The sequence below is a fragment of the Magallana gigas genome, chromosome 8, assembly GCF_963853765.1.
Source record: "Magallana gigas chromosome 8, xbMagGiga1.1, whole genome shotgun sequence".
NCBI lineage: Eukaryota > Metazoa > Mollusca > Bivalvia > Ostreida > Ostreidae > Magallana > Magallana gigas.
Genome location: NC_088860.1, coordinates 2,201,710 through 2,219,249, shown reverse-complemented (window position 1 = coordinate 2,219,249; position 17,540 = coordinate 2,201,710). Strand labels below are relative to the sequence as shown.

The 17,540-nt window shown below is 33.3% G+C and overlaps 2 protein-coding genes and 1 long non-coding RNA gene across 9 annotated transcripts in view; 2 read left to right on the top strand and 1 right to left on the bottom strand.

The window, feature by feature from the left end:
- The window catches only part of LOC105344273 (scavenger receptor class F member 2), a 45,367-nt gene that overhangs the window by 16,130 nt on the left and 11,697 nt on the right, over positions 1–17,540 (bottom strand). For 2 of the 7 annotated variants that reach the window (XM_066068590.1, XM_066068596.1), the window contains exons 4-6: positions 12,883–12,925; positions 12,456–12,517; positions 12,181–12,309 (exon numbers count right to left, since the gene is read on the bottom strand). The exons of 1 other annotated variant lie outside the window; for it this stretch is intronic. In XM_066068590.1, coding sequence (XP_065924662.1) covers positions 12,181–12,309; positions 12,456–12,517; positions 12,883–12,925 — 234 coding nt within the window. Of the gene's footprint in view, positions 1–12,180; positions 12,310–12,455; positions 12,518–12,882; positions 12,926–14,271; positions 14,398–14,769; positions 14,838–15,658; positions 15,787–17,540 lie in introns of those variants that run through there. 4 more of the 7 variants (XM_066068591.1, XM_066068594.1, XM_066068595.1 and 1 more) reach the window with 4 other exon arrangements.
- Positions 1,871–4,133, top strand: LOC136270582 (uncharacterized). The gene is made up of 2 exons (XM_066068597.1): positions 1,871–2,139; positions 2,433–4,133. Exon 2 carries the CDS (start codon positions 2,728–2,730, stop codon positions 3,685–3,687), a length of 960 nt encoding a protein of 319 aa, XP_065924669.1. The 5' UTR covers positions 1,871–2,139; positions 2,433–2,727; the 3' UTR covers positions 3,688–4,133.
- On the top strand, positions 5,552–5,961 carry LOC136270583 (uncharacterized). The gene is made up of 2 exons (XR_010708384.1): positions 5,552–5,696; positions 5,825–5,961. It is a non-coding gene; the product is annotated as an uncharacterized lncRNA (long non-coding RNA).

Sequence of the window (17,540 nt, the reverse complement as noted above, 5' to 3'; positions counted from 1 at the left end):
GTTTATCCGGAATGTCTACATTTGCTGCAGCTGTTGTTTCCCTTTATCTGAGGAAAGGACTCCAAATTTTGAACTTTTACTCTGTCTGACATTGCTCTTAAAAAATCTCTCTCACAGACATATATTATAAAGGTTCATTTATCAAACAAACTTTATTAGACCTGTTACTTTTAAACCAAACAGGTGTAAAATTTATAATTAATTAATCTTAGTCATTTTAAATTTACGGCAGACGAAGATAACCTTTAAATACAAAACTGGACAAAAAAGAGAAATCATATTTTGCGATATGTACAGAGTTACCTTTAATGTACATGTATATGTCTGTCCTTAAACTCCTGATTGATCATATTGATAACATAATCATAATCAAACTTTTGACTATGCATACTGTATATCACATCAGATGCCGTGAAAAAAAGACCATGCATGAAAGTCAAGTTCTTAAATTAAACAGATAAAAAATGATTTGAAATGTTTTCCAATAATCTCTACGGTATAAGGTTTCTTTTCGTTAAAATAGGGTTTGGCCAAAATGCGCTCTCCACTTTTTGCGGCGAGTTTAATAAGTTTTTTTACTACATGAATTTGGAAACATGTTTGGTGTCTCAGTACAAGTACCACGGAATAGCGTAAATAAAAGCATTTGAGACGGAAGTAGATAATTTACTTTTAACCAAATAGGGTCTTTATAATGACAACGAAGATTCCGACAAAAATTTCAAGTTATACCTATATACCAATTTTGAAATATAGAAAAATTATAACATATTCAGGTAAGTTTTACACTCTAATAAAACTGTTTTTAGCCACGTTTAGGGAAACCTGTTTTAGAAAAATTCAAATATTCTAAACAGTATGACGGCAATAAACCAAGCATGTAAGAAAAATAAAAACACTGTTTCACTCTATAATGTAACATTTTACATTCAAACATTAAATTTAATACATACAAACAATGAAAATCTAGGTTTAACATACACATAATGATCTACACAAACGATTTAAATTGTCCCATCCAACAATGGTGTCATAGCTCTAGATATGCTATAAACATATGGTTTATTTCAGCTTATAGATACCTAACAAACCGGGGGTACAATGCATACGTTGAAATCCTCTATTATGTAAGATAAAGCATCTGGTAACATGAGTCTAAAATGCTAAAAAAAGGCACTTAAAGATTATCATAATCAGAAAATAAATCTATGTTATAAGATCCCCATTAAATGTTTAAAGATTGAAAAACTAATCTGAAATAGACCAATCATCGTATTCAAAGACTTTGCTGTTATAGCTAGCGAGGTCATTTTCCAATCTTGGTATCCATTACCTCTAAAGATATCTTGCTTTTGAATATACATGGAAAATATATTCATATCAATGTCCTACAACGCAGAAACAAGATAATTAGTTCCATAGCTTTCATTACTCTTCAGGTAGAGATATGTAAAGTCTTTCCAGAGGTCTACAATAGATGTACACAAACGTTTGCGCACTACGCTGTAAATCCTGTCCCTACAAACTTGCTTGCATCTGTGTACATTATCCTTTGTGGTATAAAACAACCAAACGTATTAGTTTCAAATTTCTGCCATAAAAATGGGACAATTCTACGACACACAATTAGCATTAAGCATATGCAAAACTCTGATCATTAACGAGTAAATATTGCCTAAACGTGGCTGAAAAGAAACAATTTTGCCTGCAGTACTTACTAAGGCTCTGTGAGTGAGAGTAACAGGTTTTAATACACTATTTTTGATTTTGTACAAAAAGCTTGTTTACTTTCAGCGATGATATAGTAAAAAAATCTCTAGATGTATCCAAAGCCATTCAGTGAAATGTTTAGATTCCCAGATACTCTTTATGTGGTAGAACAGATTTATTATTATCTATTTCATATGTATTTATTCGTTTTTGGATTTTCTATTTTCGTTTTGTGCAGTATATTCTTAAATATTATTCATCTAAAGTTTTATTGCGCGCGTATGGTTCTTTAATTTCATTGGTTCATATTATTATCCAATAAATTTGATTCTCTATTAGTATAAGTAACCGTTCAACCTAAGTCCAATTGGGCAGTATTTCATTTTAAACGACGTCGGACAATCCAGTGTATATCAGCTGCATCTTGTGGTAGGTTAATATTATATTTAGTTATATATTTCTTTACTACCATGATAGTGATTAGGGCATATTATTTTAATTGCAAGGTTTATACTTTATCGTATTTTTGCAGTTAATCTTGCCATTGTAATTTCTGAAACTTGTTTGTAAGTTCTAATATTAAATTGCTACAAAACATGTTTTACCATATAAATGAATACTGAAATAACGGTTGCATTTTTATGAACAAATTATCGAAACTAAAACATATTGAATTTACATGTAAAATGTATTTTGTCTAATGTATTTTTCTTTGTTTATAGGTCAATGCTTTAAAACGTTTAATAAATCTGTTAAACAAAACGGCTGTCTTTTGGAATTCCTTACTGCTCGGTTACACATGGCGCTGCGAGAAACCATCTTCAAGCATTGACCACCGTAGGAATTTATTTTCCAAATATGCAGCTAAGTATCTGTAATAGTGAATTTATCAGAAAGAACTTTCTATTGTGACAGTGAGTAAATATCACGCTGAATGATTTCCTGTGTTAAAGTCCTTATACTTTCCGCGGAGTGAATTGTGTTCGTGAGTACTGTTATTACAATTATTTTGTCACCATGAAGAAAGCGGAATTGCAACATCGTGTTCATGAACTAGAAATCGAACTATTAGAAGCAAAACACAGATCACAATCCAAACAAGTAATTGAAAAACAAACTTTTATACCTGAAACAAGAAAATTAAAGACTTTTTGTGGCCGCCCTATGTCAAAATCCGATGTTTCTATTGATGATTGGATAGATGAAATCGAAATTGTATTCTCAGCACGAAAATATACAGATTTGCAGAAAGTGGACCTTATCTATTCACACTTAGAAGGCCAAGCGAAAGAAGAAGTTAAATTCCGCCCAGATATTCGGCAGGACCCGTACGCCATATTGGACTGTCTCCGTTCGGCATTTGGCAACCCGGAATCAGTTACCTCGTTACAACAGAAATTCTTTGAAAGAAATCAACAGGATTCAGAAACAATTAGACATTATTCGTACGCATTACTGGAGTTATACCAAAACGTAGTCAGAAAGGACAGTAGTGTTTTTCCGAACAAACACCTTACTTTGTGTGAAAAATTCGCTAATGGCTTAAGTGATTCGTCTTTAAGAAAAGAAGCAAAGAAACTACTCAGGATAAAACCTACAGAATTTCACACCTTTCGAGATGAAATCATCGTATTCAGCGAAGAAGAGGAAACCGCAGACAATACAATCGCCACTTCAACTAAACCGAACACGACCAACGATCAACAGAATTTAAATACCCAGACGACCGACTCACCAACAACTGACCAGTTATTGAAAATCATTGAAGCGCAACAAAAGCAAATTGACTCTCTAACCGGCTTGATCAGAGACTGCGGGACCAGCCAGCAAACAAGGGAAAATCGCAACTATTCTCGTTCCCCACCTTTGTGTTATCAGTGCGGTAGAGTTGGCCATATTCAGAGAAATTGCCGTTCTACTAAACCCCGTGAAACAACAACCGGATCGTCGGAAAACAAATCACATCTATTAAAGTGAGTCCGGTAATAGATGATTATAAACAGGACTCGAAATTCCATAGCCGGGTTATTGGAAAGTGTCCGGTGATAAACATAAGTGTTTCTGGAATAAATCTTCCGTGCTTAGTTGATACTGGTTCTATGGTTTCCACGGTAACGGAAAGTTTCTACCGCAAATTCATTGAGCCTCTTGGTACATCGCTGATTCAGAACAGTTTTATTCAACTTAAAGCAGCCAATGGATTAGAAATTCCCTATATCGGTTATATTGAAGTTGATGTTCATTATCTTGGAAATATTCTCAAACAGCGTGGTTTATTGATAGTGAAAGACTCGACTGATGATTCTACCCGGAAACGTAAGGAAGCTGTACCCGGTGTAATTGGCATGAACATAATAAGCGAATGTCGAGATATGTTATCTTCATGTGAGATTCCTGTCGATGGAGATTTAAATGAAGTGTTTGCAGAGAACAGTGTGTTCGATAATCGATCGATTCATGGATTCGCTCGAGTGAAAGGGACTTTCTCTGTACGCATTCCAGCCAATACCGCTATTGTTGTTGAGTGTACCGGACCGCATATTGATGGTGACGTGATTGTTGATCCCTTGACCAACGGCGGGCACCTACACCGTAATTTCCGGACTGTACCTACCTGCGTTACCGTTAGCAAAGGAAAATCGTGGGCCAGAGTTGCAAACATCGGTGATGAAGATATATATCTAAAACCGCGCACGATGATTGGAACTGTGTCGAAATGTGATGTGGAGAATAAAAATTCAAGCATTGGATTTAATCGTGTCGGCAGTGTCGAAGAAGTATTTTTTCAGAAATGTGAAGTGTACGAGATTTCTTCCAGTGATGATGATTTTACGTTACCAGAGGATATTTACCAGCTTGATTGTAGTGAAAAAGATAAAGCATTGATAACCTCTCTTTTCCGGAAATACAGTGATGTCTTTTCTAAAAACAACGACGATATTGGATGCACAGATACCGTTCAACATCGTATTCGTCTTACTGATAATGCAGCAGTTTCTCAACAGTATCGTCGAATCCCTCCATCTCAGTTTGAAGAGGTAAAACAACATATTCGGAAGCTGCTTGACAACGGCGTAATTCGCGAGAGTACAAGTCCCTTCGCATCTCCGATCGTGCTTGTTCGAAAGAAAGACAACTCTTTGCGGCTATGTGTTGACTACCGTAAACTCAACGAGAAAACTATCAAAGACAAGTTTCCCCTGCCGAGAGTTGAAGAAACATTCGACGTGTTGCATGGATCTTCCATATTTTCTACTTTAGATCTCACTTCCGGTTACAATCAGATTGAAATGTCAGAAGAGGATATACAGAAAACTGCTTTCACTACACCCTTCGGACTTTATGAATATACCCGCATGCCATTCGGTCTTACAAACGCTCCAGCCACATTTCAACGTTTGATGCAACATTGCTTCCGTGAAGAAGTTTTCAACACTTTACTTGTTTTCCTTGACGATATCATCGTTTTTTCCAAAACATTAAGTGAAAATGTTCAGCGTCTCGACAAAGTGTTTTCCATTCTTCGTCAACATGGGCTGAAATTGAAGATGAAAAAGTGCCGATTTTTTAAGCCGTCTGTTAAATATCTTGGCCATGTCGTTAGTGAAAACGGGATAAGTACAGATGAGGACAAAATTAAGTGTATTGTTAATTGGAAGATACCAGAAAATGTGAAAGAAGTGAAGTCATTCCTTGGTTTTGCGGGATACTACCGTCGATTTATCAGACATTTTTCACAAATTGCGGAACCTCTACTAGAAATTGCCAAGAAGAATACTAAGCATCCAAAGACAACTTTCGGTGATAAATGGACATCAGAATGACAAGATTCATTTCAGAAGCTGAAATAATACAACACCTTTGTTCCCTTTACAAGATCAAGAAGTCCAGAACTACAGCGTATCATCCTCAGGGCAACGGGCAATGCGAGCGCTTCAACAGAACGTTACACGACTTGCTTCGATCTTTACCACCAGCCAGGAAACGTAAGTGGCCCGAGTACATAAAGAGTTAGTGTTTTCTTATAATGTCACACCAAATGCATCGACTGGTTATTCCCCCTACTACCTGATGTATGGACGACAACCAAACCTTCCGATAGATTTTCTTCTAGGCTTAAGTACCAAACCGTCAGATGAAATCAACATCGACAGATGGGTGGATCTACATTCGGAAAAGCTTTCGTTTGCTTACAACAGAGCCAGAGAAGAACTCAACAGAAACGAAATAGCAAGGAAGCAGAGACATGATGCAGGAAGATCGGAAAAAGAACTACAGATTGGTGACAAAGTCTTTATTCGAAACAGAGGATTAAAAGGTAGAGACAAAATTCAGGACAAATGGAAAGCTGAGATTCATGTTATCGTAGACAAACCGTATAAATCCGTATACAGTGTGAAGCCAGTGAATAGTGATTCTGTGAAAACTGTGAATCGTTTGGAATTAAAACCGGTCAATATGTGAAATGGGAATATATATTCGACTGCGGATATTTGTGATGCAAAGTTATTTGAAATTGCATATCTATTTATTTTATATGTATTTATTATATTAATTCGAGGACGAATAAACATTTTGCTGGGGGGTATGTGGAAGAACAGATTTATTATTATCTATTTCATATGTATTTATTCGTTTTTGGATTTTCTATTTTCGTTTTGTGCAGTATATTCTTAAATATTAATCATCTAAAGTTTTATTGCGCGCGTATGGTTCTTTAATTTCATTGGTTCATATTATTATCCAATAAATTTGATTCTCTATTAGTAAAATTAACCGTTCAACCTAAGTCCAATTGGGCAGTATTTCATTTTAAACGACGTCGGACAATCCAGTGTATATCAGCTGCATCTTGTGGTAGGTTAATATTATATTTAGTTATATATTTCTTTACTACCATGATAGTGATTAGGGCATATTATTTTAATTGCAAGGTTTATACTTTATCGTATTTTTGCAGTTAATCTTGCCATTGTAATTTCTGAAACTTGTTTGTAAGTTCTAATATTAAATTGCTACAAAACATGTTTTACCATATAAATGAATACTGAAATAACGGTTGCATTTTTATGAACAAATTATCGAAACTAAAACATATTGAATTTACATGTAAAATTGTATTTTGTCTAATGTATTTTTCTTTGTTTATAGGTCAATGCTTTAAAACGTTTAATAAATCTGTTAAACAAAACGGCTGTCTTTTGGAATTCCTTACTGCTCGGTTACATTTATATAGAATAAAACCTGCCAAACTCAAATCTAGCTTTACAGTGTTTGACATATCAAGACATTATTTGTAGCTAGATGCAAAACCAAAACCGTGATATGAATACACTACTATTATGAAATCCTCCTATCCCCAATGTCAAACTAATGGTTTCAGGGGTTCAGTGGATATGTACATGTATGGTGCTAAACGTAGACCAAAAACTCAAAACACTAAATTAGTAATACATATATTTCCAGCAAAAACCTTAATAAAATATTGGACATAAAATGGGCGTATGGTACAAACTTTTTAAATCAAATTCAAACATCATTAACCTTACAATACGGTATGGTATTTTTAACGTCTTCTAGTTTGCAATAGCCACGAAAAAAATTGTTATTGTTATTTTCAAACCTTTTGCGTTTTGTCCTCTGTTTAAAAAACGTCAATTGTTTTCAAAATTGTCAGTGACAATTAGTCATCTTTGTAATCTCTTGCAACGTCCCAACCATACTTATCTGCAATTATAATGACTTTTTATGGTTTTTAATTCTACAAACTGAATCTACAATTAGTTGTTGAGTTCCATCAACATCAACACATTCAATTTATTTATGATTTTTAAATTCAATTAAAATTTGCATAAGAAAACATCTTTCTTTCTGATGAAATAGTCTGAAATCAAGAGTATTGCCTGCTACTGTTGAAAAGCTCCTTTGAAATTGTCTTCTTGGTTTCGGCAAGAGCAGTACCCATTTCATATGAAAATAACTGGTAGGCCGCAGCATTAATTAGTCAGCATTTCCAGAATGAATGTATGGTCCTCCTGAAAAATTTGTGTAATGATACAACCAGGGTCTTCACCAGTACGTGGAGAAAGCTGATAACCATCAGATTCAGAGATCAGGAACTAGAAATGCTTTGGATAATTTTTGTCCAGTGATAATAATTACCGGTTCCTGAATTTGAATAAACCTAAGGTAAATACCTACAAAAATATTACGATAAACAAAATGGTAACTTAATCTCAAGAACAAAACAACTTGGATGCCCATTCTATTTGAAAAAGTTGGTGGTCTGCAAATCCAACGGACCCAGTGTCAACCAACCAAATACAAAAACGATTTTTAAAAAATAGGCATTACTTAAATATGTTTAATAAATTTTCTGAACATTAATACTAATATGTTTGTTTCTTAAAACGGCCCGTATCCAGAGCCCATTGATAGTACTGTTATGAATTTGAAATAAGAAATAGAAACTCCTCTGCATTCTTGGCCAGATTCGAACCAACCTTGACCTAAGGTTTCCATGACACATGTTATCACTACAGGTTATGTTCCACCAAAGATCATTCTCAATTCCGCAGTCTAAAACTTGTACAATGCGTCCATCAATCTCAGCAAAGCCGCTAAACGATGCAAAGCTCGCTACTAATCCTTTTCAAGTCTCAATTTTGGTGTCATTAAGGAGGAATGACTGGCGTTGAAGGAGAGATAACTCTTTCTAAATATGACAAGAAAAGATTGTAGGGTATCACATGATTTGCTTTTTATTCGCGACAGTAAAATATTAAAAGGCTGCTAGTATTTGCATTAAAGGGTGATATGCTGTTGTAGTTTACTTCTGACGGTACTAGCCCAAGTAAAGGTTCTATACCAGGACCGAGATCAAAATAGCAGAGTGGTCTTTGTCTTATTATTTATCTAAAACGAAAACTAATCTTAATTTAAAACAACTTATTGATAAAGAAAAGATTAAGAGACAGAAACAATGTGCAGCAGGAAATTGCAATAAATATCTTTTAAACCTAAAAAAACTTTTTTAAAAAACCCCAGTAAGTAGGTAATAAGTGCGTCGTATCTTTAAATTTAAATTTTGTTCCTTAGGTCAAATTACATTTTAATTTTATCACTGTTCCAAATAAGAATTTCATATAAAAGATGCTTTTTTTTTAAAGGGGAGGGCCCCTCCCTCTTATATTCAGCTTTCTCGTTTTATGCATTTATGGTAGAAATCTGTTTATTGTTTACATATTAATGTTTAAGGAATACTATCAATCTGTCATGGTATAAAAATTTATGAAAGTAGATTTTTGATCAATATCACACTGAAAATGACATATCTAAATCTCCCATTATTCTCCCTCTTTCCACAATTCGATAAGAACCCCCCCCCCCCCCCCACACTCTCTGTATTAATAAGAATTAAAAATATACGGAAAACATGTCGATAAAGATGTCTGCCTCACCTTAGTAGAACTGTTTAGGGATGATAAAAGTGTTTGGAATGTCATAAATACTGTATACATGGATTTACCCCCCACCCCCGTTTCTCGTTTTATTTTTGTCTCTTTTGCCCTCGTTGTCAGCGGGCGAATTTAAAACTGGGAGAATTCTTTTTTTTTTTTTTTTATTTTTTTATTTTTTTTTATTTTGACATTTTCAATTCACAATTGCATATAAACATGTCATTGGTATAATAGCAAGTGAAATTACAGTTTCAAAAAAAAAATTCTCATTAGTTAGTGTCTTATATATATATATATATATATATATATAGCAATATATATGCATATAAATATACAATTAGTGAAAGTTATAGGGGAGAAAGTTCAGAAAGAAGGACTGATAGTATTATGTACAGAAACATTGTATTGGAGCACTTAGATAAGTAAAATTGTCAATCTATTGACATACATAAATTTATCAAACTGGGAGAATTCTAATGTTGCAAATAATATCTCTTTTAATAAGTGCATTTGGGCGAATTTAAGACGAGTAAAATTGTTTGCAAACGTAGTAAAAACGAAATAAAATAAACAAGGGGAAAAAATAACCCTGTATACAGTATTCCGAATGTACCAACTCAGAATCAATCCTGACTTGGAATCCGATTGATGTTGACGAAACTTACAAATACGAACCTCATTGTCTTGTTGTTGGCTTTAACAAGCGTCCTTCTGTCTGTAAATTTGAGCAGTTTTGATTTTGTCCAGACGAAAAAAATTACAAGTTGTGTTGAGGCTTGCATCCAGGACCCTCAAATGTAAACTTGCAACGTGACAGTTGTTTTTTCGTTTATAATTACAGTTTCGTGGAGATTTCAGCGATAAAAGCACATACACACGAACATAAATCTATCCTCTTCTCTTATAATTAACTGCGTATTTACAAATAAAAGTTAATCGAATTCCTACGGTTTGTTTTCAATTTTTTTAGTTTTTGTTTGTTTATGATCCAAGACAACATAATCTTTGTTGTTTAAGATCTATGGGCGTTATCTTTTGAATGTGATCTATTTTAAAATATTGAAATAAAGCGGAAACACTATTTTTTATCATAGGATCTCGATCGTTGGAATGTCTTGTATCTTTATTTTGAGTTTTGTTTTGCAATTACCTCATAAGACATATTATATCATTTTTACTGCAATGTTTAATGTTGGGATATAAGCAAGTAACTGTGCTTGAGGACAGGATCGACCCCCTTCCACTCCCCCCTCCATCCCCAAGTATATAGACCCCCGCCAGGATTTTATTATTTTTTTTTTACCAAATTATCCTTGTATGACATATTTCTAATCTAATTTACACATTTATTGCACAAAATTACCTAAAACCCTCTAAAAAAACCAATTAAACCTCTACATATATTCACTCTAATACAAGAAGGTGGCGAACTTAGTCTGCCAGCCGAGAGGCACTGCCGATGAATATTTGTTGAAATGTACTATCAAACCACATCTACCAGTAAAAAATGTGACCTCATGTCGTAGCCCGATAATTCTCTTCACTAAATATCTGCATGCCATGCCCGTTTAATTACATTTACAGGTACATTTTTATTACATTTTTAATTAATTTCATTTCCGGGGAAATTAGGACACTTTTCACCGACAAGTTGCTAGTATCTAGAATAAACGGAAGAGAGGGTTTATCGCAAGGAAGATAACTCCGCTCATAAACAGATAAGTGTACGGCGTGTACACGAGAACAATGAAAAGGTAAGAGATTTACGAAATGGCAAACTCGAAATGTACAATTCAGTAGAAGTATGAATTCTAATCAAGCCGCGAAGAACTGAACACTTTTTTTATCGTCTTGGATACTGGAAAATCTAAAAGAAGGCACTCACACTGAGTGCATTACAATTGAAGACATAAAAGAGAAAATCAAGAAATTAATGTTACGAGTTATCTTTAAAAATGTTTTAATTTGTTAATTTAGGGCAGTTAATAAATAAATTAGATTAAAAATATGATATAAAAGTATAATTTAATTTTTAAAAAGAGTAAAGTCCCGGGGGTCTTTATACTTGGGGGTGGGGGTTGAAAGGGGGGAGGGGGTTGAAAGGGGGGAGGGGTCGATCCTGTACTCAAGCACCTGTGGTCTCAATTAAAACAAGGTATAAAGTTGTACGACAAAGAAAGGATCCGAACGATACTTAACAACCTCATTCCACGTTTCACTTATTGATGATTCACTGTACTAAGCCGTAAAAAAGATGATATCACTTACACACATATTTAGGCTTCATGATATATAGATGTCGTTGAATCAATTATTATAATTGAAATGTCGAGTTCATCATATTTTGATGACACAATATTTTTGCCATAAAGTATTATCTTAATAACACAAACATTTACATGTACGTTACAAAACATTAATAAATTCTTGTTTATATTGAAAGAGAAAGCAAACGCTATTTGTAATACCGATAACTTAATATTTTGAAACATACTACAATTGTCCTAAGAAGAATACAGTCCCGCAGACCTTTAAACTTAGACCAAGTTTTATGCCCCATGGTCAGAAGACCAGAAGAAGCAAGACAGAATGTAAACAACCCATGTGGCCTTAAATGATTTTGATTTTAAACTTCCTTCCCAATATACTGTCCTTATATCTACAGTACCACGTGTAAAACATGTATACACTCGGATCGTTTTTGGCAGTTAAGCATGGAACTTGCAAGACCATAATTTCTTTTTTCAATAAGCGATTTGTTTAGCATAGAGTTTAAAAAATAATGTGCAAAGCAGAACAAGTGTGAATGACAAGGAAACAAATCTAACATATGGTTAAGTGAGGAACTCTGTGGCTATAGAACTATTTCAATGTGGTGACAGCTGATATAATACAAAAAGGTCGTACATGAGTGGGACAAGCGAACCTTGAAAAAAAATGAGTTTTTTCTTAACTATAAAAAATTAAAATTTTCTGATTTGACTGCCAATTGTTGTCTTAGAAGAATTACTGTTGTAACATCCGGTCACGTAGTCACAAGTCTCTTTACTACAATCACAAATGGATCCACATTTATGTCCGTAGAAAGGATACGGACATCGGTCACGACAGTCTTCGCTGTACCATCCATCCGGGCACACTAAATAAGACATGGAATAGAATTCACTGTTTTTTTCCGAGATTTATTTAAAAACAATTACATGTATTGTTATTCTGATAGTATTTTGCACCTCTCAAATTGTTTTACATTTCAGTGAAAGATGATTAAATGTATTTGAGTTATACCTATGCATGTGTTGGTTATATTGTCCCGGCGGTAATTTATACAGCATCCATTTTTACTTCTCCTACAAAATAACATGTTATAACAAATATAATGAGTTTCCATCAAAAAATAAATCTTTGGCTGCTGAAATGTTTGCTTTTTGCAGACTAGCGCATTGGTTAATGTCATTCCACGATTTAATATTCTAATCTCAAGTCATTCTCTCTTCAAATAAAAATACCGTCTCAATGGAAAACCCATGAATTTAAGATTGTTATTTGCAAGTTCTCTGTTCAAGGCTGTATGTAACATAAAGTTATCCCTACATACGTCTGCTAGTGACAAAGAATCAACTTCAAGGAAGTGTGATATACATCAACCATTACTTTGGAAAACTTTTGTGTAACGTCATATTCGTTAACCTACGAGTAATATCAACATACTTACGACGTACAATTCCCTCCCGACGAAGCCGATGTTTGGGTGATAACTGCAACAAAAATTAAGATGGTATCAGTAAGGTACATATCAATAAGAAATTATTTTCATTATATGTAACTTCATCAGAAAAACAAATCTAATTCTATAAATATCCATATTTATTTCCTGGCGAATGAGTAATGAACCACATTTTTAATTTAAATTTAAGGATTAATAAAATTGTCATGTTGTTAGAAGAAGAAAATGTAACTAATTTGATTTCTTTGAAAGAATGCAAAACAGAAGACTGGGTATAGATCTTACATCTAACCATACTTCAATGTCAATACGACTGAAAAAGTACAAAACAACAATGACGCAATCACCAAAAAATTACTGAGTATAGTAAATGGTTTTCACTCTTATCAAATACGTGTAGCTGTGTTGTATCAAACTATTTTTTCAAAAACCTTCGAACAGTAGATCAAAGTGAAAATTCTTCAAGTAAATAACACTGTGCCGGATTATTATGCAAGTGCCTAGGTGGCATTTTTCCACCCGCTTAAGCTGCATATATCGAAAAATTCCAATATGCCATATGATAGACCATTGCTTAAAGAGTTAACAACCACCTTATTATCATTGTATCTCACCTGCCAGGTGAGATATTTACCCTTCAAAATTAAATTCCTATAGGAAAATAATTTTTCTCATAGGAAAAACAATATTCCTATAGGTAATTTGAAATTTCCTATTGGAATACAAGAACTTCCTATATGAATTTCAATTCCGATAGGATTTGATAAAATCCGATTGGAAAACTTAATATCCTATAGGAAAACTGTCTGAATTAAATTCCTACAGTAAATACCATTCTCCTATAGGAAATATAATTCCTATAGGACTTTTTAAAAATCCTTTAGGATTGTCAATATTTCCTGTAGGAGAATCAATTCTCCTATGGGAATTATCATTTTCCGATGGGATATTAATTTTTAAAGGAAAATATCTCACCTGTCAGGTGAAACACACTGAAAACAAAAGTGGTTATATACTCTCTAGACAATGGTACATGGATTTTTCCTTAAGCAGGTGCAAAAATGCCACCTTGGCACTGGTATAATTATCCGGCACAGTGTTAAATGTAAAAATAAAAAAGGACTCCTGAATACTTCATATTTGACTTCATGCTTATATTGAATAAGAACAGCTCTCTAAGAATAAATGCTGACTGTCACAAACCGAGCAAGTATGTACAAAAACAAGTACAAATGACACCGTACGCTTACTCTTACCATATTTGGCTTCAGGCTTCTTTGTAGTATTTTAGATATATGTAAATCTTTGTGAACCATCACAAATGACAGATATATAAATATTATATAAAAACAGATGGTATCACCCGCTTACTCTTACCATCCACACAGCCTGTCACGTGATGACACTCTTGGACCTGACACCGACATACTGTTTCACAGAGTTGGCCATACCGGCCCGGAAGACACGGCGTATTACAGTCTCCGAAGTACCCAGGGTCACACTCTGCAAAGAGTCGGGATCACTTTTAGGAAAACAATAATTACTAGGAAGCTGGCTGGTCAACATATTACTGAATGCAATCAGAACTACCTTAAATTTTTAGACTCGAGATTTATTGTAATAAACTATTATTTAGTTAAGGAAAAAATCCATACATCTTGAATAAGCTTTAAATGTTGAATAGTCAGGTCAAATAGATTAAACTGATGGTCACACGAATCGATCCCTCTTAAGATTTAGGGAGACTTCTTCACATACCAATTAATTCATAAACGTTTAATCACAATAAAGGTCAATAAAAAAGAATTGGTAAGTAAACATTAAAATGGGCGATGTCCTGATTTTTGAATTAGTCAAGAAATGCACGTCACTCACCGACACATCCGGTTTCTTGTTCGTCCAACTTGTAATTATTACAACACTTGATGGCAGAATTGGTTTTTCTGAAAATTGATTCATATTATAAAAGAGGCAAGAAAAAGTCGGTAAATTTACACTGTCAGTCATTAGGACATTGCAAATATGTACCAGACACATGTATATTTCTATATTCCTTTCGTTTCTTAAGCAATTAACAATAAACAAATGTCCAAAGAAATCTTAAGGAGCTTGCACTTTTCATTGTCAATTAAATTAAAAAAAAAATGAAAAGTATTATACAGTCAATTTGAAAAAAAAAATTACATGTTAAAGACTAAAATCACAAAGAGAACAAACATATGTATAGTATAGACCTGTAGTATTCAATACATTGACTATTTTTCCAAATTGTGACACATTGGCTCATTTATGTACCCGTGTATTTTAATTTTACATTTTGAAATTATTACATTATTCATTCTCAAACTTTAAGGAGAATTTCTGGAAAAAAAAATTTATTTTTGCGAGCAGATGACAGAACCTTTGCTTCTGAATGTGTACATAAGGAAGAAGATAAGGAACAATTTAATTTGACCCAATAAATGATCTCGGAGAATATAAATACAGACATTTTACATAATTAAATGACATACTTATAATGTACAGCGACTAAAGACTTCCTATATCAGGTTGGAAAGCTTAACAGTGAAATTGTACGCAAATCATCTGTGGACAAAAATTTCGTCAATATCACTTTTACATTAACGTTACTGGTGAGCCCTGCCTTGTTGCTGAATTAACACGTAGATATTCGTACGTGTTACAGTTTTGCTTATTGTTGCTCACATGGTTTTGATAATATATAAAAGCATGTTAAAAGAGTAAAGTTAAGAAAACAACTTACGAACAAATTCCTATCTCCGACGAAAGATAAACAGTCCTTGGACAGAAAACGCAAAGAATCAAAAACAAAACTACACCAGACATTGTTTTGTCATGGTGTATTTTATCCAAAATCCTCAGCTTATAATTAAATGGCTGAGCCAATTGCTGTATATTGTTTTTCCGTTTTACCATAAGTGTTTTTATGTATATTAATCATTTAAACGATCTGGGGATACTTTAAAGCATTGTCATATTAAGCCATGTGATTGGGGAAGTGCATTAAGTGCCATTTCGTCTTTTCTCAGATAGATTAGTTTAGTTTAAACAATATTTTATTTCAAATTGAAATATGATCGGACAGCAGACATGTCCTATTTTTGTCCCCTCCCTAGGTAGATGTACTCTGTATCAATTTTGATAAGCAATAATCCTAAAAGTAAACTTGTGTTAACATCAGATTTGTTGATGGTTCCTAACTTTTCACTTGTAATTAAAAGAAAAGTGAGTTGTCAAAATATAATATTTTATTGCTTACGTTGTTGAAATTTTTCTTGCATAAATAACTTGAATGTAAAAAAAATCCCATTAGAATCATAAAATGGCATAGAATTAAGTTGGTTAAACTGTCACTGTCGTATTGTCTATTTCTGAATGTTTGCAACCACCATATTGCCTGTTTCCGCTTTCCTCACCACAGTGATATAATCGTATATAAGTTTTTTGAAAATGTAACGTGTTCACAACACAGGCGTTTTCCATTCTATATTTTTACGTGACAACAATAGGTCTATTCATACGTTTACTCTCTATTAATTAATTATAAACAAAGATTATCGAATCCATATAGTCTGCTTTTGCTGCAAGATTTACCTGTATTTTACCTGTGTTTTATCTCAGCATTAACGATGAAACAAGAATAAAATTATTGTTTTGTGTTTTAGGATTAATAACCAATACCTATCAGCATTTAATAAAATAAAAATAATGATATTTTTATCCTTAAATTTCTGCTCATGGATAAAAAAAATAACGATATATAATTCAACTTTTATATTATTGTCCATTTAATTAAAATAAAAAAAAACCAACTGAATAAATTCGGGGAAAACGTCGGCCCTAAGCCAATTTGAAAGCTGATATAATTGATTAATTTAGGATGAAGGGGGAAATCTGCTGTCATATAAGGTTTTCCGAATCTCTTTTTACAATGAAGTTGCTAAATATGTAAAACGCGTGTTTATATCTATTTGTTTGGTACCAGTATGAATAGAGATGAGATTATGTAAGGAAAACAGTATAAACGTCACTGAAGGAAGCATATCTTAATTTATCACAAATTATTTCAATCTTTGAAGAAGCGATTTTGACAGTAGTTCTTATGACATCACAGCAGTAATATATTGCGGGTCACTCTGTATCATTTCAAATTAGCAGCTAAACTGACACAAGACATTACGACAAAATAATATTTTTGATATTGATTCTATATATCCTAAATGAAGAGGGTTAAAAATGCATGAATTGGGTCTACATTTGATTGTTTTTGTTAAAAATCTTTATAGTTCTTGACACAAACAAATTTATCGATTTACACCACACAGTTCACACAATTTCCTTCGATTATTGACGCCACAGCATAAATGAAAAATATGTAACAGCATTTTTACTAGACAAATTTCCTCTAATAATGTAAGCAAAGAAAAAAGAATCAAAATTAATATTAATGTATGATATTTTTCTATTCAAACTTAAATTGATGACGTATGACTATAGGGTAGTTTTTATTTTAATACATATCATTCGACACTTCAAACGTCCGATGGTCACGATGCGATTCAAAATTCCTCCAAATGACTGTACCTCATTGGAGATTACTATCCAAGCTTGACATTATCCTGTAA

Excerpts from the sequence above, each read along its gene's own strand:
- LOC136270582 (XM_066068597.1), top strand. The coding sequence starts at position 2,728 with ATGAAGAAAGCGGAATTGCAACATCGTGTTCATGAACTAGAAATCGAA.